Source organism: Marmota monax, unplaced genomic scaffold (genome assembly GCF_021218885.2).
Source record: "Marmota monax isolate L192 unplaced genomic scaffold, Marmota_monax_Labrador192_F-V1.1 WCK01_AAM20220418_F8-fsc00199, whole genome shotgun sequence".
Classification (NCBI taxonomy): domain Eukaryota; kingdom Metazoa; phylum Chordata; class Mammalia; order Rodentia; family Sciuridae; genus Marmota; species Marmota monax.
Genome location: NW_026694340.1, coordinates 536,145 through 564,017, shown reverse-complemented (window position 1 = coordinate 564,017; position 27,873 = coordinate 536,145). Strand labels below are relative to the sequence as shown.

The following is a 27,873-nucleotide window of genomic DNA, read 5'->3' as shown; positions in this document are numbered from 1 at the left end:
TCCTTAACCATTGTCAGAATTAGCCCAAAATGACAGAAAGAAAAGTTAGGTGTTGATGTGGCAAGGGCTCACCAAATTCTGGAAAACAAGATTGAAGGTAATTGCTATTATTTTAAAAAATCATTTTATTTATTAAAACTTTCTTATTTCCCAAGGCACTTCAGTAGCTTTCACAAAAATACATTTTTTTTTAAAACCAGGTGAAACATATGCTTTAGGAGTACCATGGTAACATAATTAGAAAAGACAATTACATTGAACACAAAATATCTCCCAATAATGTTATATGACTAAAATGAGCAACTCTGAAAGATTGTGAATGTGATTTACAATTCTTTCTTGTAATTTTCCCCATGATTAGGTACCACAAGAGGAACACATACAATCACATCTTTTTTTGGCACTCAGAGAAGTGCTAGTGGCTAAGGCTGGTAAGGCCTTGTACAGTGGTGAGGGGCACAAGCCAGGAAGCTAAAGAAATAGCCTTTCCCAGGTCTTTGCTGAAGGGCAAATAACTTAAGAAGGAGGAGACACAACAAACAAACAAACAAACAAAAACAAAACCCCTCAATACAGTTTCGAGAGGGGAGACAATTTTTCACTAATACACTTCCTTTAAACCACAGATAAGAAGCTCTAGTAGTGAGGAGGCTTAATTTACACAGCAGTAGAAAACACAGAGAGCAGACCTGTGGGCCTGACAAGCCCAGTGCTTTGATCAGATGTAAACAAGCCTGCCCAGCAGTCATAGTGTGGTCACAAATCACCTGCCTGTGTTCTGCATCTGCTCAGAACTCTTCATCTGAATCATATTTACGTTTCCCTAAAGCCTGTGCTCCTCCCTGCCATGGGGATGCAACATCCCAGTTAATGTCCTTTGTAACTGAGAAAAGGTGAGAAATCAAACTCCCCCTGTGGAATATTTTTTTCCTCGTAAGTTCATCATGTAGGGAAAGAAGGGAGAAAACTCAGACCTCCATTTTATCAGGGGCCTTTTCAGGTAGTCCAAGATTAAAATATACATCTAGCAGATGCCTCTTGTATTCTTCCAAATCCTACAGGATCTAGTGAGCCATCGGCTTCTTAGGAAGTGCCATGTCTATCACTGTAATAGTTAGGACATATACAAGTTGTCTGTAGGTAGCCTTGGTGTCCCTGGAGGAACCATATATATCCAGGATCATATATATGCATCCTGTGAGTGGGTATGATGCTCATCCACGAGCAAACCAGACACAGGGTCAACAGAATAAACAGCAAAGGCATTTGTCACTGTTGAACTCAGAGTCTGTACAGCCATTTCTGACAAGATGCAGGCTTTCCTTTTCAGTTCCTCTCTCACTGGAGGTTGTTTTAAAAGGCTGTGCTCTTAAGGATTGTGGGGCTTTCTTCACCATCCTTTAACATTCTTGTTTGGCTTGGGGTTTGCCTATATTTTATTCTATTAAAATAAGCAAAACAAATGTTAGGAACAAATCTGAAAAAGAAGCCTATCAGACTCAAAACAAACAAATACATCAGAAATGAGGATAACCTCACTGGGAAAGAAAAATCATACAGCAGATCTGAGATATTTTCTCCTAGTCTCCACACTATCCCAAAGCTGCTGTTGCCCTGGCAATGTGTGTGGAGACATGTCCACACAGGATCAGATTATTGCCATTCATAACCCTCTGATGGCTAATCTGGCCCAAGGTATTTGTGAGAGAAAGTCTGCTGGGGGCTCCACTTCAAGGGGCTGACCAGGTCCAGACCCAGTGCATCCTTACTGTGAGGAAGGAGGTCTCCTTACCCTTTGACCCTTAACATCTGGTCAATGGTGTCGGGGAGAGGGCTGCCGAAGCTTTCTGGGAAGAACAAGGTGAGGATGGCTGTCAGGATGGTCAGACTTCCCATGAGAATGTAGGGCAGGAAGCGATCATAGGCACCTGTGGCAGAGCAGACAGAAGCCCCAGCCCCAGGCTGCAGTGAGATTTGGTCTACCTCTATCCTTTTTCACTTCCAGGACTTGTAAAGGGGTCACCTTCCTTGCTGGACTTGGCCCTTCCCACAGCCTGAGATGCCAGATTGGAATCTTGTACCTAGACACTCTCAGAACCCACAGCTGGCACAGGCATGCTCAGAGGGCCAGTCGTGCCCCCATGGTGCCAGGGAGAGATTCAGGGTAGCAGAGAAGCCAAGCCCTGATGATTAGTCTATTTCTCAATGCTGTGTTTCCAAGGAACACGAGGTACTTGTCCAGGGATAGGAATAACTCTGCCACCTCTGCAGATGTGCCACAACCTGTTTGATTTGCCTTCAGGTGAGGCAAAAAGAATTTCTTCTTATTAGGTCTATGCCACATGCTCACAGAGCACTCTGGATATTCTCAGGGTAGATGCCAGTTCTCTCTAAAGGTGTGCTGGCTAGGGATGTGCAGGGAAACAGCAGCTGCCATGAGGAAATAATTCTGAGGAAGAGAAAACTGGTGCACAGCCACATAAAGAGACACAAGCCTGTGTTAAGTGCTCCAAGCTACAATGATCCTCAGTGTATCACACTCCTTGAATGAACATCTTTCCCCTCATCTTTCCTGATCCCAAGAAGAAACATCCCCAGTTAAGTACTCTGGCTCCCTAAACTTTTCTGACGATTCTTAGGATAAAGAAATTATGCTCTCTGATGGAGGGCCTGTGTGGCCAAAACAGAAGCAAAGTCCTCTTTCTCATCCATTTTTTAGCTACTCTATAGGTAGTTTTCTGTTTGGAAGCAAGAGCTTCCCCCACAGTGCCCTGGGACATGATCCCTCCCCAACCACAGATCCGTACTGGATGGATCCCATGTGCTCTGTGTGCTTGTTTTCCTGTGAGCAAGCCATCTCCAGCTCACATTAAAGCCAATTGGTGCTTCTGTCCCATCACTCCAGTGTGCCCTTGGCCCAGGGAACTTACCAAGGTAAACAAAGTAGGGAGACAGGATGCTGCCCAGGCGGGATGCTGTGGAGCTGACTCCCACACCCATGTTTCTGACCACTGTGGGGTATAGCTCAGCTGTGTACACGTAGACCATGGAGAAGGCAGAAGTGATGCCAAACTTCCCTATCATCACCAGGACTGTAGCCAAGTAATACAAGTCTGGAGGGGCAAAGGAAAGAAAGTAGACACCAACTTAGGCTATGCTGCTGTTGAGAGTTCCATTTCCTTTTTTGCCTTGGGGTCAGTTTCTATAACTTCCTGAGATAAGGGGCCATACCGAAGATTTCACCCCAAGGTGGTTCCTGAAAGGAGACTGGGGACCTACAACTATGTGGATATATACTGTCCTCAACTTAGAAGCCACCAGATTAAGCTCTTCACAGCCCAATCAACCTGCCTTCTAGTGCAGAAGTCATTACGGACATGTCTGTTGGGGAGCTGTCTGTTCTGTCACCCCAGAACTTCAGACTGCAGGTGCTGCAGAATTAACTAATGATTCTAGATAAATGGAGAACTCAACTCTAACTCATTTCATGGTTTAATTCTACTCAGTCCTCAAAAACATTTAAAAACCATCTGAACTTTGGGATGATACTCCAATCTATCCTTCTTGCTATCTAAACAAGGAGACATGAGGGTCCTTCTGAGCTCAGATCTGAACTTCTACATCCATTCTGGGGCTCCACAATACATCCTCTGCTCCTATGCAGAAGGTTCCCAGCCTGATGGGACCTAAAGTGACTACCAGAGAATCCCAAACCCATGGGTGCACTGAGGACTCCAGGCACAGTGATGGACAGATGAGGGCCCACTGACTTTCCTAAAATGGGTCAGAAAGGGCTCCTCCCACCAATCTGTGGGATATGAAGACAATTTTAGAAAATCCTAACCATGACCTCTGGGACCTCCTCCTCCTCTCTCCCTCTCAGTTCTCACTAGTTCACTCAAGCATGCCAGGCTCACTCCCTAACCCGTTTTTGCTTGTCTCTTCTTCCTGAAATGTTCTCCTGGACTTTCTCATAGCTGAACTGCCCCCTATTTAGGCAGCTGTTCATGACCACTCTTATGTAAACTAGCTCCCCACTATACTTTATTTTTATTCATAGGAGGAAAGACAATCTGAAAAATAAAGAGCCTTCTATGTTTTCTCAACTAGGATGTGGGCTTCCTGAGGACACTAGTTTACATCTGTATCATTAGTACCAAGCCCAGTGCCTAGCCCACAGTATGTGCTCCACAGCATTGGCTGAATAAATAAAGCAGGGCTGGGAAAAGTAATGGGGATGCCCCCCCCCCATTCTGGAGAGGAAAATGAATATAAACGCATTAACCTGGATTTAGAGTAAAATTAACCAACAGTTTCAATGGGTGTTCCTTCCCATCCCTTCAAATCCCTGGCCACAAAGAATGTTCTGGTCTCACTAGGTACTTTTTCTTGATTTTCAGGCTAAGGATGCATATATGCAGGGGATCTGTGATGGGCTTCATTTTATTCTTTGAATTAACTAAGGCAGGTAGCCTGGTAGAGAGTGGGTGACTCAATGAAGACCTGAGACTGCTGATGCATATGTTCCCTACCTGGGGGCACCAGCTGCACGAAGAGAAGGACACTGCCACCCAGGAAGAGAGCAGTGGCCATGGAATAGCGCCGGGGCACATGTTGCAGCAGCAGCCAGGCTAACACGTATGCTGGGACTTCAACCACCGCCGAAAGAAAGCAGTTCAAATAGATGTCTCCATGCAAGTTAGGAGTATCAAGGGAAAGTCCAAAGTAGCCCACTGCAATGGTCAGCCTGCAATGGAGTGCAGAAGAAAGCTGGAGAAGCAGTATCCACTCTCCCACCTGCACAACTTGAAAAATGCAATTACTTCAGGATGTTCCAAACTACCCTAAGCAGAGACTAGGAAGGCAGCAGTAGATTTAACCCCAAACCTTACTTCGCAGAAGAAAAGATAACTCCCCCCAGCCCAAGTGGTACAATGGTAAGTTCCTGTTTCATGCATTTTGAGAGTATGCCAAATACCAAGGGTCCCAGCCAAAGGACCAGATTTACCTCACTAAAAGAATATTCCAGCCTGCCTTTCAGCCTCAAAACCCCTGAGATGAAGACTTTAGAAAAGCCTATTTCCCTATTCTATGAACCTCTCCAAACCTAGCAACTGCAGAAGGAGGTAGGGAATGAGTAAGGCAGTAGACACCAAGTCAGGAGCAACAGGATTGGAAAGATAATATTAATAAAGTGCATCATTAGATAAAACATTTGGAGAAAGACCCCCAGCAGATGATTGGTGGTGACCAGCCAGTAAGGGCCTGGTCAGAGGCAACTGGCACCACCCCCACTGTACTGTGGAGATAAGAGGGAGAGAGATGGTGGGGCCACAGCCTCTCATCTGCATGTCCTCCACTGTTTCCTATGCCCTTACTGGGCCCTCTCCTCAGTAAGTATTCTCTGTTGATGACCCAGACCTTTATGCTGTTACCATGGAGGAAAAGAGTATGTCCACAGTTCCTGGGAAATTTAGAGAAGGGAGGAGTGGCTGGGTAAACCAAAAGTGGGTGACTCATCATGGGTTGGCATGTCTAAGGTGCAGGCTACACACTAGTCCTGTCTTGAGGCAGACCTGGGAAGCAGTGCCCTGCCCTGGGGTACCGTGGCCCATTCCTTGGAAATGGGTGACTCATAGTGCATCCCAGTGAGCAAAATGATGGGCTCCCCAAAGCTGGTTGGTAGAGAGCAGTGGCCATGGAAGAGCGCTGGGGCACATGTTGCAGCAGCAGCCAGGCCAACACGTATGCTGGGACTTCAACCACCGCCGAAAGAAAGCAGTTCTCATAGATGTCTCCATGCAAATTAGGAGCATCAAGGGAAAGTCCAAAGTAGCCCACTGCAATGGTCAGCCTGCAATGGAGTGCAGAAATGAAGTCTGCCTCTGCCCTCCTCACCCATCCTATCACTATTCACCCAGGAGGCTTGAAGTCTCCTATAATCCCAGGGTCTGGATATGAGAAAAAGCTATCCAGACTCTCAGATGTGTTCCTTCTCTCTGGTAACTCACACATTCCTTCCTGACTCTTCATGAAGTGCCTTGTTAGATGGGATCTGGTGAGGACATTTAGGCCATGGCCCTGACTCCAGGATAGTCTCTGAACATCCCAGAAGGAGCATATCCCACTTCCACATTTCCAGAAAGTCCTTAGACGTCTCTGTAGCCTTAAAAGACAATGTGTCTTCACTCAGATCCTTCTTAAAAGCCCCAGCTGGCCTGCTCAGACATTATCTGTGAGTAGGTAGAAGGGAGCAGGGGACAACAACTACTAAGCAAGGACGTGAAGTAAGCAATGATTCACCTCAGGATGTGGGGAGATCCCCAGTGGTCCCTAGTTCTCAAACAGCCTCCACCACAGTTTTCATTCTCTTTTTCTGAGGTTCTATTACATTAAGAATTATGACATGCCAATTTCTTCCATCCATCACAGGACACATCCCTTTCATTTTCTGATGACACAGTCTCAATTTGGATCTGAGGCACATCTGCAAATAAGAGGCTCGAGAGCTACCTCCAGAAGCTGATTGCCTTCCTTTACTGAAGCCTCAGGTATGTCTCACTTACGCACCACAGGATTATGGACATGATAGTGACTATTCGGATATTTCGGGTTCGGAACAGATCCAGGATGCGGTGGGACTGCTGCTTCTTGGAACGTAGGTCTTGTAACTGCAGGGACAATATGATTGGGGGCATGGGAAGGAAAGAAGGTTGAAGACTCAGAACATACAGTAACATAACGTAAACCTGGCATCATAGCTATCTTGCTTCTCAGAGTTAGGGAGTGTGTTATCTTTCTTTCTTGAAAAGAACAGTAGCATAGTGACGATTTTGGGATGCTAAGTCTTCCTCAGGTCTTTGTCAATAACAAAGACAATGAAAATGAGGAGTAAAGGGAAGTGACCAGTTCCTCAAAGAGCCCAGTGAAGTCGGAGGCCCAAGCAGACAGTTCCCTTGCTGCACCATCCCCATCCACCCATCAGTGGCCACATTCCAGGGAGGCCTCTAAGCATTCCTTCCTAAGGCTGGCTCCCTGCCCTCTGGGTCAGAGAGAGAAACTGGCTGTGCAGTTTATTGATATGACATTTTAAAAAGATTCATGTTTTGAGTCCTCCTACCATGTAGTTACTGGTCTGCTTCCAGGGGGGAAAAATTCAAATTGAAAAACAGGAAAATTGACCTGAGCTTCACCCAGAGTAACTTCCTATGAAATTCAGCACAGCCAAGGCCATTAATAAACCACATGTCTAAACATACTGATGTTGCTTTCTTAAGCAAACCCAGCTTTGGAGCTTGTTTTTCCCAAGTTAGAAGTTCAACAAAAGGTCAACTTTGGACTTAAAGGATCCCCTGAAATAGCCTCATTTCCTCAGAGATGCTAGTGGGGCTCATGGGTTCACAGAGACTGGTTCCTCACTTAAAAGTCACCAAGGCCAACTCATTTAAAAGCCTTCTGTGAAACACTCCTGCCCTAACCTCTGCTCCAGAGCTCTTTCCAATACGTGCTGAGTGAGAGCTGTTGCTAAGCCACCACTTAAGCTGGATGCCATCAAGGCTGTTGTTGGCCACTGGCCTCTTATAACTGGTCTCTCTCGAGCCTGGAGTCTGCATCCTGAGTCTCGAGAGTCTCTAACCCACCGGCTGCTCACACTTCAGCATGATTGCTTGAGGCTCTTCCCACAGCCAGTCCCTAGTCTTCCTGTCAGACCACAGACAGATTCCAGAACCATATCAGTCAGCATTTACAGATCCTAACCTCTTGTTGTAGTCATGAGTTTGAGGGAAATGTCTGATGCAGAAGGGCAGGAGAGGGAACAGGAAGGAAAAGCAAGAACCAGGAACAAGGCAGAGCCAAGAAGTGTTCATGGTGTGTGAGAACAGGGTTTGCAGAAAAGTGGAGAAGGAAGAGATGGACTTCAGAAGGGACCTGGCTTAAAAATGATATGCAACAACTAACCACTGAGGGTGAAAACAGGCTGAACACTGCCAATGGCAAATCTAGTTGTGGTTTTTTTTTTTTTTTAATGCTATGTGCTGGATTACCTTTATGATGACAAATCACCTTAGGCATGAGAAACAATGATTTCCTGAAATGCTGACATTGTGTAAGGTCTATTTCTCATAAAGGATGTATTTTATTTATTTTATTGTATAATTGCCTAGAAAGTAAAATGTATGAAAACCTAAAAACCATGGGAAAGGAGAAACATGTTAGGCAGTTGGAAACTATTACTCAACTAATGAGTATTAAAACAGGGCATGTCTCAGGGAGACATAGGGCTCAAGTTGGGCTGTGTGCTGCCATCCTCAAATCATGACCAGCGTAGCCCCCACTAGTTCCCACATGGTGCTTACCTCACTAGGGTCAAAGATGGTGGAGGGTGCAACAATTCCATTGATTTTGGCAGCTTTGCGAATGATCACCTCAGCCTCTTTGTATCGTCCCTGAGAGATGAGCCATCGAGGGGACTCAGGGATAAACCTAGAAGTTCAAATACAATCTCAGTGAGGCCTCCTGCCCAACAGCTGCCCAACAGACCAGTATAGTATAACTGGAAGTGGGAAATGAGTTTTCAGATCCAAAATTAGGTTTGTAGAGTGTTACATGTTCACAAATCAGAAATAAAGAGATGGTCCACACCCAGTAAACCTGAGGTGCAAGCTCTAGGGTAGGCTATGGTGTATAAAACTTGGAGGGCCCTGCACAGGCTAAGGGGATTCCTACACTGGCTGGCCATCTTCATTTATGAAGGGTGGTGGTGCCCCCTGCTGGTTCTAAGAAGACAGGTACAAGATGGGATCTTGAAGCCTGGCTCCTGTTGAGGGCTCAGCCAGCCCTTGCCCTACTATATTCATTTCCTGTCCCTAGCATCCACAGAAGCTTCTGCACTGGCCCATTGATCTCTATTTTCTCCTTACCCTTCCCCTAACTTATCCAACATACTTGGCCTCTGTACCTAGAGTAGCCTGGAGCCTTGGCACTCACCAAGACCAGGTAGCCCTACAGACATAACTAGGTCCCATGATGAAGTATTTTCTTTCCCACTATGCCCTGAAATCTTTTCCACTCCTCGTGGGCCAGTAATCTCATCTTCCCTGACTCTAAAGGGTGATTCCTCTTCACTCTGACAAATGGCCTCTTCTCTGTCCAACCAGTCTACATTGCATGGCCTCTGCACAGCCACCCTGAGGACATCACTTTTGGAGCACTCTCTCATCTCCCCATGCCAAGGGATGAGGCCAGCAACACACTGCCAGAACCAGGGCTTTGCTCTGTTGTTCTGGGGTCTGAGAACTTCCTGGAGGTCACACTAGACCCCAGCTTCTCACACCTACTTCTCCCCACACTTAGATCAACCCAGAACAGGGCTGAGAACAAGTCTATTGATGTCTTGGGATTGTTTTGTTTTGGTTCTTCCAAGTGTGAAGAGAAACTCTGAAACAATATCAATAATCACACTTCCTGCCTCTGGGAGCCCAAATTTGAGGGCTGCTGCTGCCCTCTAGTGAAGGCCAGATGGAAGCCACCCTGCTGGAAAATACAGGGCCACACTCACCACCAGAGCGCAGCACACAGCACTCCGGGCACAGTCAGTGCCAGCAGCAGCATCCGCCAGTCTCTGATGAAGTAAGCAAACAATGGCAGCACCATGAAGCCAAAGGCATAAAATATGCATACTCCTAACGTGGAGAATATAATACGAATTGACTTGCCAAGAATTTCAGTTCCTGTTCAAAACAAGGGAGGAGAGAAGTTAGCACTTTAATTTGGATTATTTTCTTATTAATCTTCCATGGTATCAGTTTCAACATAGAGACAAGGAGGCAGCCAGAATTATTTCTATGTTCCCAAGCCCTAGGGAGGAGATGGATTTGAACCCAGTCCAGTCTGACACACTCCTGGGAGTACCTCACTGAGGCCTCTCAGCCCCTTAGCCGTTGTTCTATTGTGAAATGTCACCACTTTGCTCAGCCATATGCTAAAGATACCATGTTAGCGCCTTTCAATTTCTTATATGAGGAAGAAATCATTAAAGGCAAAGTCATTACTAAGTCCACACATGCTGACTATTATCCTTCGAGGAAAAAAATTCTATTATATGTGAAAAGAAAAAATAATCCAATATAATAATCCAATAATCCAATATAACCCAAGGAACTCAAAGATTTTATTGCTGGAGTCTGATTTCTCCAAACAGTGAGACAGACAACCTTTTCAGCGAGAACAGGCTGGACTGAGCAAAATCCTACAGTGTGTCCTCTGAATCAGAACCTGAAGGTGACTGAGGCCCATTTATGCCCATCCACAGACATCACTGGCCACAGTGCTCTGCAGAGGTGGCAGTTCTCTTCCCCAGCAAGCCTGCCCATCACAGCCCTTACTTCCCTGGCATGCCTCCATCTTGCACCAGCTACCACAGTCTGGGTAGTGGTAGGCTTTAAAAAAGGATGTTTTTCTGGCGAGTTCTAGCAAAATGGCAAAAATTACTAACAAGACCAAGGTGCCACACCTTGGAGGTCAGCAAAGAACCAGAAATCAGAAGTCAGGCTATTGTGCCACTGGGGATCCAAGGCTGGTCACTTGTCTGGCTTAGTTTCCTTGCTGATAAACTGGGTTCACCAGGAAGCTCTGGCCAGTGTTGCTAAAGACCATTTCCCTTTGAGGAACATCAGAGCTGTCTCCAGAAAGGCAGGTGGTGGGATGACAGTGAAACACAGGATCGAGTACTCAACTCCAACTTGATGGCCATACCCAGGACAAATGCTGCCACGTAGTTGGAGATCTGGCCCATGCCTACAAGGACAAACAGCACAGTAAACATCTCGAAGTTCTTTGAGAAGATCTGTAGGAAGCTGAAGCCTGTCTGCATGCCCATGGTCACAAACAGCACGTTCTTCCGACCAAACCTAGAAAGGAAAGGAGAGTCACAGAGAACCAGCTGGGATAGGTAGCAGAAGGGGGTTCCATCAAGAGAAGGGGCTGTGGGCAGTGTTGCCAGTGTACCCAGTGCCCATACAGTCCCAGGTTCCCAGTCCCCATGCTGTTACTCCTCCCCGCTTCCCAGAATCAATGTGCAGCCTGGACACCACAGTCGTTCAAAAGGCAGTGCCACAATTATGTTGATGACAGCAGGGGACTGAAACACATCAATTATGCTTAAATCATGCATTCACAATGATGTTTTAAAAAGAATCATATCATCTACAAACAGTGATGATTTGATCTCTTTCCTTCCTATTTTTCTTTCTTTTATTTCCTTCTCTTGCCCAATTTCTCTGGCTAGAATTTCTAGTGCTATATAGAATAAGAGTGATGAGAATGTTCATCCTTCTCTTGTTCTAGATTTTAAAAGAAATCTTTCAGTTTTTTCCCCATTCACTATGAAGTTGGCTTTGGGTTTGTCATATGAAGCCTTTATGATGTTGAAGTAAGTGCCTTCTGGCCCTAGTTTCTTGGGTGTTTTTATCATGAATGGGTGCTGAAGTTTGTCAAAGGCTTTCTCTGCATATATTGAGATGACTATTGTGATTTTTGTCCTTGATTCCTCTTATGTGATGAATTCTACTAATTGATTTGCATATGTTAAACCGTTCCTGCATCCCTGGAATGTGGCCATGATGTATAATCTTCTTAATATGTTGTTGAATACAACTTGCTAATATTTCATTGAGGGTTTTTGTACCTAAGTTTATTAGGGATATTGACCTGTAGTGTCTGTAGTTTTCTTTCCTTGATGTAGCCTTATTTGGTTTTGGTAACAGGGTAATACTGGCTTCATAGAATGAATTTGGAAGTGATTGGCTCCTTTCTATTTCTAATAATTTCAGGAATACTGGCATTAGCTCCTCTTTAAAGTTCTTGGAGAATGCATATGAGAGTTCATCTGGTCCTGGGCTTTTCTTTGTTGGAAGGGTTTATTATTATTATTATTATTATTATTATTATTATTACTGTTTTGATTTCATTACTTGTTATTGGTCTGTTTAGTTATAAACAATCCTTTTGGTTCAATTTTGGCAGGTCTGTACTAGTCTAGAAATGTATCCATTTCTTCTAGATCTTCTAATTTATTGGAGTTTAAAATTTCAAAATAGCACCTAATTATGGATCTTTCTCTTGGTCTACTCAGGCTCACACATTAATATCTTTGGGAAACACACTCAGATATAACCAAAATAATGCTTCACCAAATTTCTGGTCATTCATTCTGCCCAATGTGATGCACTTATCTTGTGTAAACTTCCCAGATACAAAACCCTTCCCTAGAATTAGCTTTCTACTCCTCTTATATAGTCTATTTTTTTTTTTTAATGAGAATCTTGTTTTGGGGGATTTCTGATTTCAGGATTTCAACATTCAGGATTTTAACCTTAGAATTGCGATTTTTCAGGATTTTAGACTTTAGGGATTATGGCATTTGGGATTGTGTCTTTGGGATTCTTCCATGAGGAAGTAGTTATTTTAAGAGTCACACTAGTTAGTTTAGTGGTTACTTATGGGTAAGGGAGGATGCTGTAATTGAAATGGGGCACCTGGACAGGGCTTCTTGATGGACAACAAAGTTCTATTGCTTGCTTTCGTGGGGGTTACAAGATTATTTTTGTGGAATAATTCCTTAGGTCACACATTTGTTTGGTGTAGTTTTCTGTTATCTATGCTCATTTAAAAAGTACAAGTTGATGTTTTGTTTTGTTTTAGATGGGTTTACTTAAAATAGAGTATCACAAACAGGAGGAAGAGTCAATCTAGTGGGAAGATTACATCTATCGAGCACTAGCTGACACCCACCTTATTCAGTGAGTGTACTGAGTATCTATTGTCCTAGGCACTGGGGACATTGCTTAAAAAAAGATGCACTGTCTCTACCCTCAAGGAGCTTATAGTTTACTTGATGAAAACATCAGTCACACTTTCATCAACAGACAAACTGCTGAATATGCGATTACATACCCAGACAAGTACACTGAAGAAATGGCTCCCAGGTCCACAAAAGTTCAAAAAGGCACTCATCCAGAACTGGGGTGGGGCTGGGGACTGGGCATTGGGGGAGGGTCTCCCTGACAACAGGACAATGATGAGTCCCAAAGGGAAAGTAGCTGGTTGAAAACAGGGGATTAAGGGTATAGAAACCAAACTTTCAAAGATACTCAGTCTGGTGTTGAAGGGAGACCAATATAAATCCTATGACAACACTTCATCTACCGACTTTTAATAGGTACTATGATGGAAAGTCACAGGAACCAGAGTATTGTAAACCTTCTATCCTGAGGAGCCCTGGGGGTGGCATGGGGAACACTATAGACTCTGAGAAGGACACACACCACTGTGGCTGGAGGGGCACAACAAACATGGGCTGGCATCATCTACGCCCAGATTTCAGAGGGAAGTAGGAACTAGACTGCGTGGGGCCTTGCAGCTGTGTGAGAGAATTTGGTGTTTTCCTTCAATGTAACAGTTTTTTTTTTGTTTGTTTGTTTCTTTGTTGTTTTGATTGTCACAATTCAGGCAGGGGGTGCTAATAGCACCTAATGGGTAGAGGCCAGAGATGTAGCTAAATATTCTAAAAAGCCTAGGAAAGCTCCCCACCACAAAGAATTATTTGGCTGAAAACATTAATAGAGCTAGGTTGAGAAACCCCGGTGGAGAAGGATTTCCACCTGCATTGTTCTGTAATGAAGGTGCTCTGCTGGGAGCCATTAGCCAAGTAGGTATGACAATTTCCTTGCCAGCGTACCCCATGTTGCTGACATGTTGCAGTGACATTGAATGTAAGTGACCTTGCTCAAGGACCAAGGCAGATTAGGGTGTTCCCGGTTTTAAGATAATCTTGTTTAGGGCGTTCCCAGTTTAGGTTCCAGGTTTAAGGTTTAAGATTATTCCTGCTGGGAATAGGGCGTATCCTGCTGCCTGAGTTCCCCTTGAGTTCTCACGGGATTTAGACAGTATATTTTGGAGATAGAAGCCCAGTGGAGGTGAATTTGGGAGAGAAGGAGGATTTGGGAAGAGAACGTGGATTTCCCCAGAACGTGATTGTAGACGGCTGGTGTGAGTTCGGGAATAAAGAGTTGCTGTTTGAACCTACAAGCTGTGTGGTGGCTCGTGATTGTGTGCCCAGCCAGACTGCGGCATTTGTGCCCAGCCAGACTGCGGCAGTGCTCTACACACCAGTGGAGGGGAGGTGAAAGCAAACTAACTACACAGCACACTGGTATAACCTCTGCCCCACTTCCCTGTCCAAGGTTCCCTAAAATGGTAGAGAAAAGAAGGTCCAGGAAGCTCTTAAGCAGCATCAGTCCTTGGCATTTGGGAACTGTAACTAGAAAAGCTTGCTTTTAAGTCTGTATGCAAAGTGGTAAACACACACATTTCTACAAAAAACAGGACATATGAGTGCTTCTCAGTGAGTGCTGTGTCTCTCATGATTCATAAAGATGACTGAATAACGTCAGATAAAAGGCTTTGGCAATCCAGGATTATTTAAATTGCTCTTGAACTTCAGACTTAATAATACACCAGAAAGAAGGATAAACCTTTGTCCCATATCAAGAGTTACTGTTGAAGGCATGACTCTATTGCTCTTAGGTAATTTCTTTGGCTTGCTTAGAGGCAGTGAGGTCAGAAGTGTTAATCCCACAGAGGACTAGGACTTCTCTGGTAGTACAGACAAGCTTGAGGGATGGTATTTAGAGCTAAAGGCAGGGGCTACAGTTAGATCAGCCACACTTTAACTATTCCATTTCCTGGACTTAACTGATTCTACTTAAAAGAAAGTTCTGCTACCAAAAATTTAAAAAATGTTTGAAACGTAGTATGTTAGCCTCTCTATAGACTAAGGTGATCCTCCACATACTCATGAATTTTGTTTCCCTTGTTTCCTTGGAAGTAGACCTTTTGGAAACTTCCCTCAGGTGACCATGGTGTTACATGGTAAGCAGGTTCTTAAGATGACCCATAAAGATCTACTTCAGCCATGACACAGTTGATCCAGAAAAACACATCAATTTTCCACTGTGAACTTGGGGAACTAGCTCCTCTCTGTTCACATTAACGCAAGTCCTCTGAGCCTCAATTGCCACTCCACTCCCAGAGAGTTTCCCCCATCTCCTAAGCTCGGTCCTGACCCTCTCCTTCTTACTCTGCACTCTCCTCTGGCCCTTATGTCTATGTTTAGGGTTCCGACGAGGGAACTACATGTGACAAATTCCCAAATACACTTCTCCAGCCTGAACCTCTCTCAAGGTGCACCATACCCATACATCCAAACACATACTCAATTTCTCCACTTAGGGGTCTCATAGTCACCCCCAAATTGGTATATTTCGATTAAACTCAACATCTCCAGCAGATATGGTTCTCTTCCAGCATTCTCTGTCTTAAAGAAGGGTATCATCTTTCACCTAGTTAGGCAGGCCAGAAACCTTCCTCCCCTCCCTTTCCACTCACCCATTAGCCAAGTCCTATTGACTTTACCTCTCTAACCCCACACCCTCTTAATTTGTCTTTCCACAATCCCTCCTGCTTCACTTCAATCCTTCCTCCACAAGGCTGCCATATCTTTTTAATTTTTTTTTTTAGTTGATGGACCTTTATTTTGTTTGTTTATTTTTATGTGGTGCTGAGAATCAAACCCAGTGCCTCACACATGCTAGGCAAGCACTCTACCACTGAGCCACAACACCAGCCTGGTTGTCACATCTTTAAAAAATACAAATCTGCTCACTACACTCGTTCAATAGCACCACACTGTTCTGTCACTGAAGCCCAAACTCCTCACCATGGTGTGCTAAGCTGTGCTTGATCTTTTGCTCAGACTCTGCCTGCCTGGGAGCCCTCATGTATATACCACTCTCTGTTTCTACCACACTGAACTTTTTTTTTTCCTATTCCTAAGCCTCCTGTCTAGGCTTTAGTACATGCTGTTCTTCCTGCCTAGAATGCTCCTTCTTCTACCTTTTCAGTGAGCTAATTTCTACTCATCTTTCAACTCTCAGCTCATGCTTCATTCCTCAGGGAATCCTCCTGTGACTCCCCCTTTAGACACTCTGCAGCACCCTGTACTTCTCGATATCACTCCCCATGGCCAAGTATAACAATAATTTTCTCATCAGTAGTAGGATACATTCTGCTTTGCTAGAAGGTAAGTTCTAGGAGAGCAGGGCCTTGGAGCAGTAGTCCACACAAATTGGAGGATCAAGACTATCTGGGTCTAAAGCTTAACTTTGACCTTGCTGCTGAGTATCCTTGGGCACATACATTATCTAACCCATGTTTTACTTCTCCACTTATAAAATGGGAATAATGATAGTTCCTACTTCCTAGGGTTATTAGGACACAATTATTTGGTTTTCTAAAAAAATCCACTTATGACAGAGTATGGCACATATTGGGCACATCTTTGTTAAACCAATAAATAATTAGTCAATGCTTAATACTAGATAAAAAATCTAGAGAAGTAAAGGCCTTTCCTGGACGAGGGCCAGTGTCTCTGACCCAGGTAGAATTGTCAGTCTGTGGTCATAGTCTATTGAACTCTTTAATGCTTACTGGTAACTACAGAAATTTTTCTGATGTTAATCACTAGATGACACTTTGGAAAAGATAGATTTAGTGAGAAATTCACATAAATTTTTCATGGGTAAAGACTTAACAATAATCCATAGATGCAAATTATACCAAAACATTACCCTGAGTTTGTGCCACAAAATAAAGTAGAATTGACCCTAAAGGAAGATGTTCTCATCCTTAACTTCTCTATGAGAGCCCAACCAGCCAGGAGGATGCTGGTTAACCTTTTTCCTGGGTGACACAATGATTCTGTGGGTGTTTCCTTTGTGGTACTGTGGCCAAGGACTTGCTGAAGGCCATTGTTTTCAACTTCAGGGTTCTGTGACAGACCCTGAAGCTTCAGAGAAGTAAATATAGCACAATGGACCCCTTGGTGGATGGGGGAGCTTATATATAGTCCCTAATATTTTGCACATATTTCTTTTTTTTATTTTAGTTTCACCTGATAGTACGATGATCTTGACATATCATACATTTGAATCAGATGGGGTTTGATTTCTCATGTTTTCTGAGTGTACGGGTTGCAGAATCACATTGGTCATGCAGTCACGTATATACATACAGCAATAATAATAACTATTTTATTCTGCTGTCCTTCCTTTCCCCTCTTCCCCTCCCCTCCCCTCCCATCATACTCTCTACCCAATCTAATGTGACACACTTCTTTTTTCCCCCTCACATCATCATACATGTATTCTGTATAACAATGAGGGTCTCCTTCCATCTTCCGTGCAATTTCTCTTCTCCCTCCCTTTTTTACACATATTTCAGTGGTTTTTTTGGATACCCTACGCCGGAATGGACCCTGAGTTAAAAGTTTTAGAATTGGGTTGTGGTTTGATCCTTAGCACCATATGAAAAAATGTAATCAACAAAATAAAGTTATTGTGTCCATCTATGTACAACTAAAAATATATTTTTTAGAAGTTTTAGAATTATGCCAATACCCTGCTTATGACAAATGCGTAAAGAAAATATTTGTTCTTCTTGTCTTACAGTAAGTGCATAACCTCAGGCCTCTTAGTTAAGGGGCCTCAGTCTTGAGGACATAAAAGAGTTCTGCACTTCACACCTCTGCTGGCTGGTGAGATCTCTCACCTTATACAGAGAATGCTGTTTTTCTTGGGAATTCAGAGGTAGCCATCATGGTACAACCTACAGATCATTTGCCTCTTCCATCTCAGGGACATCAGAGTGCCAAATCATCCAACGAAAATGAGCCAGGCTAGTACAGAAGTGAATCATGGAATAAAAATTGGTCACTGCATCATGGATACACTCTGCTTAGATAGATCAGGTTTCTTTACTTGGCAAGAGTTAGAGAGAGGGGACGAAGAATGTTAGCCTATTTGACTTGGTATGGAGTTTATACCAGACACAGCTTTCTGTTCTTTTAAAATATAAGGCCCTCAGCTGAGAGAACAGTACAATCTGAAGTCAAGGCCAGGCACGTGCTACTTGCTTGGTGCCATGGTGCCCTGCAGCTGCAGGAGGCAGACACCTTACCTGTCTGAGAGCTGCCCAGAAATGAAAGAGCCCAGCAGCACACCCACAAAAAACAAGGAGATGGTAAGCGGGGGCTTCCAGTCATCTTCACACACCAGGTTCCACTGAAAGAGGAGCAAAGGATATATCACTCACCTCTTTGAAAAAAGGTCTTAAATTTAAGGTTTCTTGGAAAATGAAATCAGGATGTTCTACATTCCTGCATGATCTGGTGTAAAAATTCACCCAGGCAATGGTCACTTGAGTAGCAGAGCAGACAGCAGGTGACCTCTCCCTCCCCATCCTGTCTTTCATAGTTTGGGCTCCATTATCTTGCTTCCATTGAGGAAGAAAGAGAGGCAGGGAGTAACATTCTGCCCAAATGCCAAACTCATGTAGCAAGTTCTCTTATGCTCATGCCTAAGAATGTGGACAGAGTCCAGAACTGTGGAGGGGGCAGAGTATGCTTTACTCAGTGGGCTTCAAGCCACTGGAGGGGTGAGGGAGTGGTGAGCCTAAAGGTCAAAGCATCCTACAAGGGTCTGAGCACAGTGTACACCATCTAGACCCACTCCGTTAGCTCTGCTCACACTTCCAACCTGGGCCAATGACCTCTATCCTTATTTTGATATTTGGAGCTAAAATCCAAATGCTCTACACCAACAATACTAGGCCCAACTGCAGTTGAGAGCTCTGAGCTGGGAGTTAGGAAACTCAGTTTTAAGTTTCACTCAAGTGTTAGCTTCTTATCTAACCTCAGACAAGTCCACCCTACCTCCCACAACACACACACATACTGTGCCTAAACTTTCCTGTTGTAAGACAAGAGACTGAGGTAGGGAACAGGCTATGCTGCTCAAGTTTCCATACATAGTGTGTGACTCCCTCTATATTATTACTAGGAACAAGAAAAGAGATCTGCAGGCAGGAAGGAATACATGGGGATTAAGTTAGACACAGACTTTAGGTTATCCCAGCCTAATGAACCAAAAGAAGAAAGCAAGCTGAAACAAGAAACTCTGGTTTCAAGAAAAATGTTTTCAGAACAGAGACTGCACACGGTAGTAACCTTGCAGGCTTCTCACATGCACGGTCACCCTTCTGGGAATTCAGACCCTTGCTAGCTTGGCACTAGGCTACTGCCTGCCTTCCATGGAGCCTGCTGGTTCCCCAGTAACCAACAAAGACAGGGGGAAGGTGTAGATCCTGGAACAAAGCATCTCTTACAGGTCAGCAACAGAGGCTGAAGCAAGTCTGCTCTGCCCTGTTGGGCTGTGTGTGCACATAGCCTCTGCACACCTTTAGAGGAGTTGGATGTCTGGGCACAAAGAACACTTGCAGTGACAAGGTTCTCTCAGGTGCTGCTGTCTCTCCACTTTGGAATAAGCATTTGCCTGGATGGGCTGAGTATGGTGATGATTCCCAACCCAGGGAAGAACTGGGGTCAGTGAACACCCAAATGTGGAGGAAGCCTAGCAGGAGTCAAGGACCCTGAGTACCTAGACTAGAATGCTCAGGATGCTACAGCCTTCCCACCTGTGCACCTCAGTGATGACATCTCTTTGGCGGGTAGATGAGTGTCCTAGGGCAGGTCCAATCACCCATGGCTGCTAAAGCCAAAACTGGGAATAGTGGGGAGACAAAGCTGAGGGAGTCATGACAGGGTGCCAGCATCTAAACTTCAGGAGTCAGATTATGGATACTGAGTATGATGGGATGTTACTTTTGAAACAACAAAGATGAAAAGAAGGATTCAAAGCCAACAGCTGTTTCTCAACAGGTCTACCACAAGGACTTGGGAGTGATTCAGCTAAGTTAGACTAGAGATGCTCACAGGCTTCTTCAGTGAGTTCTGGTGTTGTAGACCCCAGTTGGGTCTCCACAAAACAGGTTTCCCGAGAATATAAGACTAGCAAGGCTGGGGGACACCCAAACCCAGGGCAGACGGCTCTTCAAAGGACAGGATGACCACAGACATCTTGGGATTGGCCTGGAGCATCTCAGGCTCCTCATTCCCCCTCCTCCCTTTGGTACATCCTGTCCTAGGTCAAGGCAAGTGCGTAAGTTACAGTGCCCTCTACCCACCACTGAGTGCCCTTGACAACTCTTAGAGTCTGGCTTTGGGCTCTCTGGAAGCCAACTTACATTAAGGTCTCTTTCTTCGTGACCACAGAGGGGTCTGTGAGTAGGGTCAGGAAAGGTGATAGGTCTCAAAAATGAACACAAAGAGCAGGCATGAAATCGGTCCCACCAACCAGCCAATCAATCCATTCACTTACCTGCCAACCACCAGACAGACTTCAGTGGACTCTAGGACATGGTCTGAATCCTCCTGAGGGTGGGGAGGGGGTAAGAAGCCAACAGAGTCTAGGCTAAGTACTTCGCACTTAATGTGTCTGCGAAGGAACATAGTATTCTATACTGAGCTCCCCAACTACCTAAATCAGCTATAGAACAGCTTTTTGATGTCTCTACTTGGGCTGTACTGGCTGATAGCAACAAGTGTCAATGTTCAAACAGAATGTGTGGACTTGAGATTTAGGACCCAAGTCTAGCATCATTACCTCTCAGCTGGGTGGGCTGGGAAAGCAGGTCCAACTTGAAAGAATCTGGGAGCAACTTTGGTGAGGGGCCTAGACTTGCTGTTCTTCCTGGTCAGAACTGAACCTTTCTAGCAATGATGGCTTCAGAGTTATATATATGTTATGTGTCTGAGCTTTTCAAGTTGTGCACTTTAGATATTTCATTTTCTTTATAAATTTATGCCTCAAGGTGTTAAACTTTTTATGAGAGGGAGAACTGTTGAGAGCCACAGCCGAAGGGGCCCCAGCAAACTTCCAGCTGCCAGCAAACTTCCAGCTGCCAGCTGATGATTAGCTCACAGCAGCCCCAGGATACCTAGTAAGAATAGTGTTAGGAGAATAAGATAAATGTATCCATAATAATGGACCTTCTTGCCAAAATACTCCTGTAGGAATATTTTTTGTTGGTAGTACAATAAATAATAAAGGCAAACTTATATCAATTCTATCCAAATGCATATTTTCAATATATGTTTCAATGATTTTTAATGCCTTTCTCGCTTCAGGCGTTAACATGCAGGGTGAATTTGGATCTGATGGACCTTTTAGGATATCAAATAAAGGTCCCAACTCTCCTGTTGGTATACCTAGATAAGGCGTTATCCAATTTATGTCTCCTAATAACTTTTGAAAGTCGTTAAGTGATTTGAGTTGATCTACTCGTATTTGAATTTTTGGTGGACGGATCATGGTTGAGGATAATAGAACTCCTAAATAATTAATTGGAAAATTTAACTGTACTTTATCTATTGCTATCTCTAGATTATAATTTTTTAATAAGTTTGTAAGTGTGGCATAACATTCTAGCAATGTGTTTTTATCTTTGTGTGCTAATAATACATCATCCATATAGTGAAATATTTGTAGTTCAGGATTTTGATTTCTAAGTGGCTGGATTACTTTGTTAACATAAATTTGACACATAGTTGGGCTGTTAGCCATCCCTTGAGGGAGTACTTTCCATTCATATCTCTGATCAGGACCTTCATGATTCAGTGCAGGGATAGTAAATGCAAAACGTGGACTATCCTCAGGATGAACTGGAATTGAAAAAAACAATCTTTAATATCTATAACTAAAACATACCAGGTTTTTGGCAAAGCAGACAATTGAGGAATACCCGATTGAGCAGGTCCCATAATAACCATCTCATTATTAATGGCTCTTAAATCTTGCAATAATCTCCATTTACCAGATTTCTTTTTGATGACAAAAATGGGAGTATTATGGGGAGATACAGAAGGTTGTATATGTCCTTCCGCTAATTGTTGTTTGACCAGGTCATGGGCTGCTTGTATCTTTTCTTTAGTCAGGGGCCACTGAGGAACCCATACTGGTCTTTCTGATTTCCAAGTAATTTTTATTGTCTCAGTGGCCCTTTCTGAAAATCCAACCCATGTCTGTCCGTTCCTTGATTTATTTGTATTGGTGCTGCTATACCTTGTTCTTGTTTTTCTAATCTTTTTCCTTTCCTAAAACCTTGTCTAGTCATAATAGTGGGTGCATTTTGGTTGATGTTATTTGTTAATGTCAAACCTAATTGATCTAGGACATCTCGTCCCCATAAATTTACGGGAAGATGATCCAATACATATGGCTGTATAGTTCATTCACATCCTTCAGGATCCTTCCAATCTAATACCATTGCACTTCTATGGGGATTAGTCACCACTCCTAGGCCTTGAAGTGTTTGAGTGGCTTGTTGTAATGCCCAATGTTTTCGCCATTCTTGAGGAGAGATGATGCTAAGGTCTGCACCTGTATCCAGTAGCCCATTAAATTCATGTCCTTGAATATTTAGTTTTAGCATGGGTCGAGAATCTAAATTTAAAGAAAGCATAGCCCAATCTACACCTGTGGAGCCTAATCCCTTGGAACCTCTTTCTACAGTACGGCTGGAAAATTTATCATGTAGGCTGGGTATTATTAGTAACTGTGCTATTCTATCTCCTGGTGAAATTACTGATATACCCTTTGGAGAACTGGCTATAATTTTTATTTCACCTTCATAATCGGGATCAATTACCCCAGGACTTATCATAAGTCCTTTTAGAGTAGAAGCGCTGCATCCCAATAATAAGCCTACTGTTCCTTTGGGAAGAGGTCCTTTTACCCCTGTGGGAATGATTTGAACTCCCATCTCTGGAGTTAGTACTGCTCTGGTGGAGGCGCAGATGTCCAACCCTGTGCTCCCTCTGGTTTGTCTGATGAGGGATCTGATGGACAATGTGTCCTGGGCACTACCCTGATGGGGTTGCTGTGTTCCTCCAGTGCTCCGTATATTTGTGGTTTTGGGCCCCGGAACATTGGGCCCCCCTGTCCATTTTTTGGCAACGGAGCCCGATGCCTTTCTCCACGGTATCGTGGATAAACACCTGGTCCTTGTACCTTGTATGTAACTGGCATTGCTTTTCAATTATGGGATGTACAGAAATAACATAGTTCCCTGGGACTAAATGTTCTTACCTGTGAATTGGCTGGAAGGGAAAAGAGATAGGGTCTGTGCCCATAAGGTGAATATTCTTCCCTGAGATGTACCTAGGCTGAGCGCATCAATGGTCAAGTACACTGGTAGGCACTGTGTGTTACAGAAGACCACGTATTCTTGGCCTGCCTCCCACTGCAATTAATGGTGGATCCTTGCCAGGTATCATGGCATAAGCCTGTATTCCCAGCTACTTAGGACACGGAGGCAGAAGGATGATTTGGGCCCATGGGTTTGAGACCAGCCTGGGAAACATAGAGAGACTTTGTTTTAAAAAAATAAATTAATACTAGATCCTTGCCCCTTGGCCATCAGGGCAAAGACAAAAAAGTATTCGCTACCATATCCTCTACAATGCCTGGTGGTGATGCCCTCTGTGGAGGAGTAGCTCATGAACTGTTTGGTACATGAGTGAATGAGCGAATGGACAAATAAAAGGGCTGCCAACATCATAGGATTCTTTGAGCTTGGTCCTAGGTCTTGTCTCCTCAAAGTCCAAATGAACCCTACATTTCAATCTCTACAATAAATTCTTTTGTTTCCTGACCCCCTTGCCTGTCAACTCTCAGAACTTGGACCCAGGTTGATAGTTCTGAGCTAGCTAGAGAAGGGGCTCAGTCTGACCACTCATGGCCAGATTGGTCCACTATGATTAACTGCTGGGGGTTGGGGGGAACACGGGGTCTAGCAAGTGGCTTCTCTGGTTTGCCATAGGGCTGTAAAGGCATGGGTAAGGTTCTGTGCTTCCCCTAAGAAAGTGCAGCAAAGGCACAGGTTTCAGGTCTCTCTCTCTCTCTGGTCTTTCCAGCCTAGAATCAGTCTGGCCCAGCTTCCCAGGGTGCTGGGTTTTTTGTCCACATAGGCTTGTGGATAACAGTGGGGGCTCTCCCATCTCCCAAGACCATCTAGGCACGAAACAAGACTGAAAGAAAAGCTAATTCAGGAAAAAAGCAAGTGAGTCAGAGTCCTGCCAAGGACTGGGCCCTGGGGTTTCTGGAGAGGAGGGACATGAAGGGAGCAAGGTGATGCAGAGGACTGCCAGGTCTCAGCTGAAGGAGCCCCAACTTGTAGGTGCCAGAAATTTTAGAAGTTTCTCAAAGACACTTTCTGCCTGCAGGTTGGTTTGGGCTGTGTTGAAATCAAAGAACAGGTAGGCCCTGCAGCCTGAAAAATTAACCCAGTTCCCAGAGGAAGGGGACAGCCCTGGTTTGAGAAGCACTGAAAGGTGAGCTGGATGATTGAGGGGCCAGAAGAAGGGTCTGCTAGAAGTATGTGTATCATTAAACCACTCGTGAAACATGGGTGCATAAATCTCTTTCACCTCATAGTGTCCCCTTCTTTCTGCTAATCCTAATGCCTTGATCCAGATACACACAGCACCAAGCTCTAGTCAATGGGGTGGAGAATCACTGTTCTTTTAAAACATTCTAGTCAATCCTTTTGGCTTCTTCCAAGTTTCCCTTCTATGAATTAAACTAGCCATTTTTCTTAGTTCTTAAATTTCAGATTTCTTAAATTATTCATTAAACTATTCTGTAAAAAATTTCCCAAATGGAAATTTCCCCTGCATTCAATACTGTGTGGAGATAAGGGAGATGCAAAGTTGGACTCTAACTTGAAAAAAGAAAAAAAAGAAGAGCTGAGGTTTTAGTTGTCTATCAAATATGAATAGATACTCAATACTAGTGTATTACAAACACCTCTATGTTTCCTTTGGGTCAGAGGGCAGGCTTGGAGACATTAGCAAGCATGGGACTAGCTGCAGCAGTCAGCAGGCCTGTCTGGGTTGAAAGATAATGAGCCTTAGAACAAGTCATCAGAATGTTGATGAAGCAGCTTCCAATAGTGACTATTCCCTTAAGAGGAACCAGCAGCCTTGAACTTCCAGTCAAGCATTCCAGATCCCAAACAAAGAGCTAGGTAAAGCATTAATCTTGCCTCCCTGCAAATACTGACCTGTAAGTAGGTAAAAGTGCACATAGCTCTTGCGAAACTGCTTACACAGCTAAATGAAGTCTAAGCATACATATATAAAACAGTTTGACACTGACAGCAAAGTAGGGTCAGAAGGGTCAGGACAATTCCACATAGCTGGCCACTGAGAGCTAGCTCATCAGTGATATCACCATTCTGGGGAGAAGGTAGGATAGGGACAACAAAGTAGGAACAAATGACTTAAATAAGCAGGAACACTTCAGGTTAGGGGAAAACCCCAAGAGGTACCATGACCTGATTCTGACCTCAGGCCTCCCCTTTCTTTAGGCAACCACAAGTAGAATTTGTAGGAACTCCTAGATCATGGAGCCTGGCTTCCTTCTGTGATCTATGCCTGCAACCCCAGATACAGACTCTGCTTTCACAGTTTTCACTGGCTTCCGGGGAGATAACAGACACACTTGTGAGTGTATAAAACAGAATTTGGGACAATTTGAAATTCTGATTCTTTGTGCACTCATGGGTCACAAAGCAGTAGGCTGCTTCCACTTAGTGACTCTTTTGTCAAGGAGTGATGCTTCAGGACACTGGAAAGATGTCACTACTGGAAAGATGTCACCTAGTAGGGTGAGAAATCCCAGTGGGGCTTACTTAGGTCACATTCCTCTTACTTTTATATGGAGTGAGCAGATATAGGTGCTGAGGATGTCAAACTTCTAAATAATTACAGAAAACACATATGTACACACAGTGAGTCTCCTGGGGCAACTCTCAGACTCTACTCTTGAAGAGTGACAGCCCTCAGAAGCAACAGACCTTGGCCTTCAGAGTCCCTGTAAGGTTCTTTGATGCTCTAGGAATATCAGTACCTGCCTCCAGCAGGGTGTGATGCCAGGCCAGACCCATGACTTCTGCCATCATTCCTTTCCCTCTGCCCTCCTGCTACATTTTCCTGTGATTGCCATCTTGAACACACTGAACTCATTCAGAGGCAACCTCCTCAAGGAAGCTTTCCTTAACCACAAATTCCTAATCTGACATGTAGTGAACCTAGTGGCCCAAAGCCTATCAAGGAGGACTCTTTTCATTGACCTGCTTACTCAGTTCTACTGAGACTCCAGGGAATTAGTGTAATTACCTTAGTAAGTCTCAAAGTACATCCACATGCACCATTACCATCAAATGACTATGGGTTCACCTGGGGACAGATAAAGCTACCCAAAAGGAAAACCCAAGGGGCTGGAGAATAAGAAAGGTACTGCCTACCTTCAGTCCCTATGAACTGAGGTTAGTTATATGCTTTCACTAAATCTGGCCAATTATTTTTGACTGAATACATCATCAGGTGCATGGGTCTTTAAAAAGGTACAGCTTCCCATGGGCCAAAGGAAAACAATTCTTCACAGGGTATGCCCAGACTGTGGAGGGAAGACAGTTTTCTACATATGCTTCCTTTAACTTTAAAAGTTCTGAAAAGAATAGTTATTTCTTTTCTCTGAACAGATGCCAAATGGCAAGTCAAAATGGTGACAAGTCCTGACTCCGCTTCTCATCATTTCCACTACCATCTAGAGAAAAGCTGGATCACTCAGCATCTTAGAGCATCTCCCAAGGGCTGCCAGGGCCTTCTTGGTTCCATCTCCAATGTGGCCATCAGGATTCAGGGCCAGCCTGACACTCTTGTTGTGAGGGTCATGCTCTGGCTGTAAGTCAACTCCCAAGTAACTCCTAAGCCACCTGGCTGGAGGATGCTCATCACCAGGGTATCCTGTGGGATGAGAAGGTGACAGCGTCCTGTGCATACCTGGGGGTGGGAGGGTTCAAAGACCACATCTGTCTGCTCTGTGTCATCAGACCCTGGTGGGGAGCTGCTACCCACCTCGGTCACGATGGTGGACAGGTAGACGTCCTGGCTGAATTCCCAGCCATCCAGGCAGCTCTCCTGCTCCAGCTGCTCCAGGTCCACGTCGCGTCCCGGTTCCAACCCGAGTGCTGAGAAGTTGGAGATGGTAGCTAGCCGGTAGCGGCGGCAGCTGTGGGGCACCTTGCGATCGTCCTGCAGCACCAGCGGGATACTGTGGTTGCGCCACGCGCTGCTCAGATTCGCGGTGTCCGGCACACGGCAGTGGTGCTCCGGGGTCCCCGTCAGAAACACGACTGACATACCGTTGAAGCCATTGGGGATGATGCTGGCACTGAGCAGGAAGAAGATGAGGCGCTGGAAGGGCCCCCACTCGCCCAGGAAGGCGGTCACCTCCTCGTAGTCCCGCATGTTGTCCTCAGCGGCCCGGGGACCACTGGGGACACCGCGGCGCGCGGGGGCGGGGCGCTGCGGGCGTGTGCGCACCCGCCGCCCGAGAGAACGAGCGAGCGAGGAACGCACCGGAGACCCCCCTCCGACTCGGGAGGCTCGCGAGCTCCCGCTGTCGCCGCCACCGCGGCCCGGGTGCCGCGGCCTGCCTTACATAGGGCGCGAGGCCGGGGCGGGTTCCGAGCCTGGGCCGCGAGGCTCGCCCCGCCCCCGCCGGCAGACAGTGCGGCAAGGCGGGGGCCGGGGGAGGGTGACGCGGTGGGCGGCCTCGCGCCGGGTGCGCCCGAGGCAGGGGCGTGGTCTTGCCTCCGGCGGGGCCGAGCGGGGCGCCGCGTCTGTGGGTCTCCGCTGGCCGGCGGGCCAGCTCCCAACTTACTGCCCAGAGAGGGAAGGCGACTGGCCTGGACTCTGAGGGACAGCCCTGCCCTTGACATGGCCTATCTTTATGAGAGTGATCGATTATTCTGAAATTGGGACGCTACCGCAATAGTGAGGCTAAAGCAAGG

At 45.1% G+C, this 27,873-nt stretch overlaps 1 protein-coding gene and 1 long non-coding RNA gene across 9 annotated transcripts; one reads left to right on the top strand and one right to left on the bottom strand.

The window, feature by feature from the left end:
* Positions 1–107: 107 nt before the first annotated feature.
* On the bottom strand, positions 108–27,505 carry Slc22a5 (solute carrier family 22 member 5). 8 transcript variants are annotated; one of them, XM_046467592.2, is made up of 12 exons: positions 26,936–27,505; positions 20,334–20,386; positions 18,076–18,179; positions 10,756–10,797; positions 9,560–9,731; positions 8,358–8,484; positions 6,571–6,671; positions 5,606–5,854; positions 4,533–4,747; positions 2,931–3,113; positions 1,793–1,928; positions 108–1,441 (listed from the first exon to the last, which is right to left on the bottom strand). In XM_046467592.2, exons 1-12 carry the CDS (start codon positions 27,326–27,328, stop codon positions 1,354–1,356), a joined length of 1,863 nt encoding a protein of 620 aa, XP_046323548.1. In that variant the 5' UTR covers positions 27,329–27,505; the 3' UTR covers positions 108–1,353. The 8 variants fall into 8 exon arrangements, with proteins under 8 accessions (XP_046323548.1, XP_058442494.1, XP_046323552.1 ...); XM_058586511.1 differs by lacking the exon at positions 20,334–20,386 and having other exon boundaries at positions 10,756–10,910; positions 26,861–27,505; XM_046467596.2 differs by lacking the exons at positions 5,606–5,854; positions 20,334–20,386 and adding an exon at positions 18,316–18,390 and having other exon boundaries at positions 10,756–10,910; positions 26,936–27,504.
* On the top strand, positions 4,734–26,968 carry LOC124109096 (uncharacterized). The gene is made up of 3 exons (XR_006856870.2): positions 4,734–4,937; positions 6,433–6,551; positions 26,560–26,968. It is a non-coding gene; the product is annotated as an uncharacterized LOC124109096 (long non-coding RNA).
* Positions 27,506–27,873: the final 368 nt, after the last annotated feature.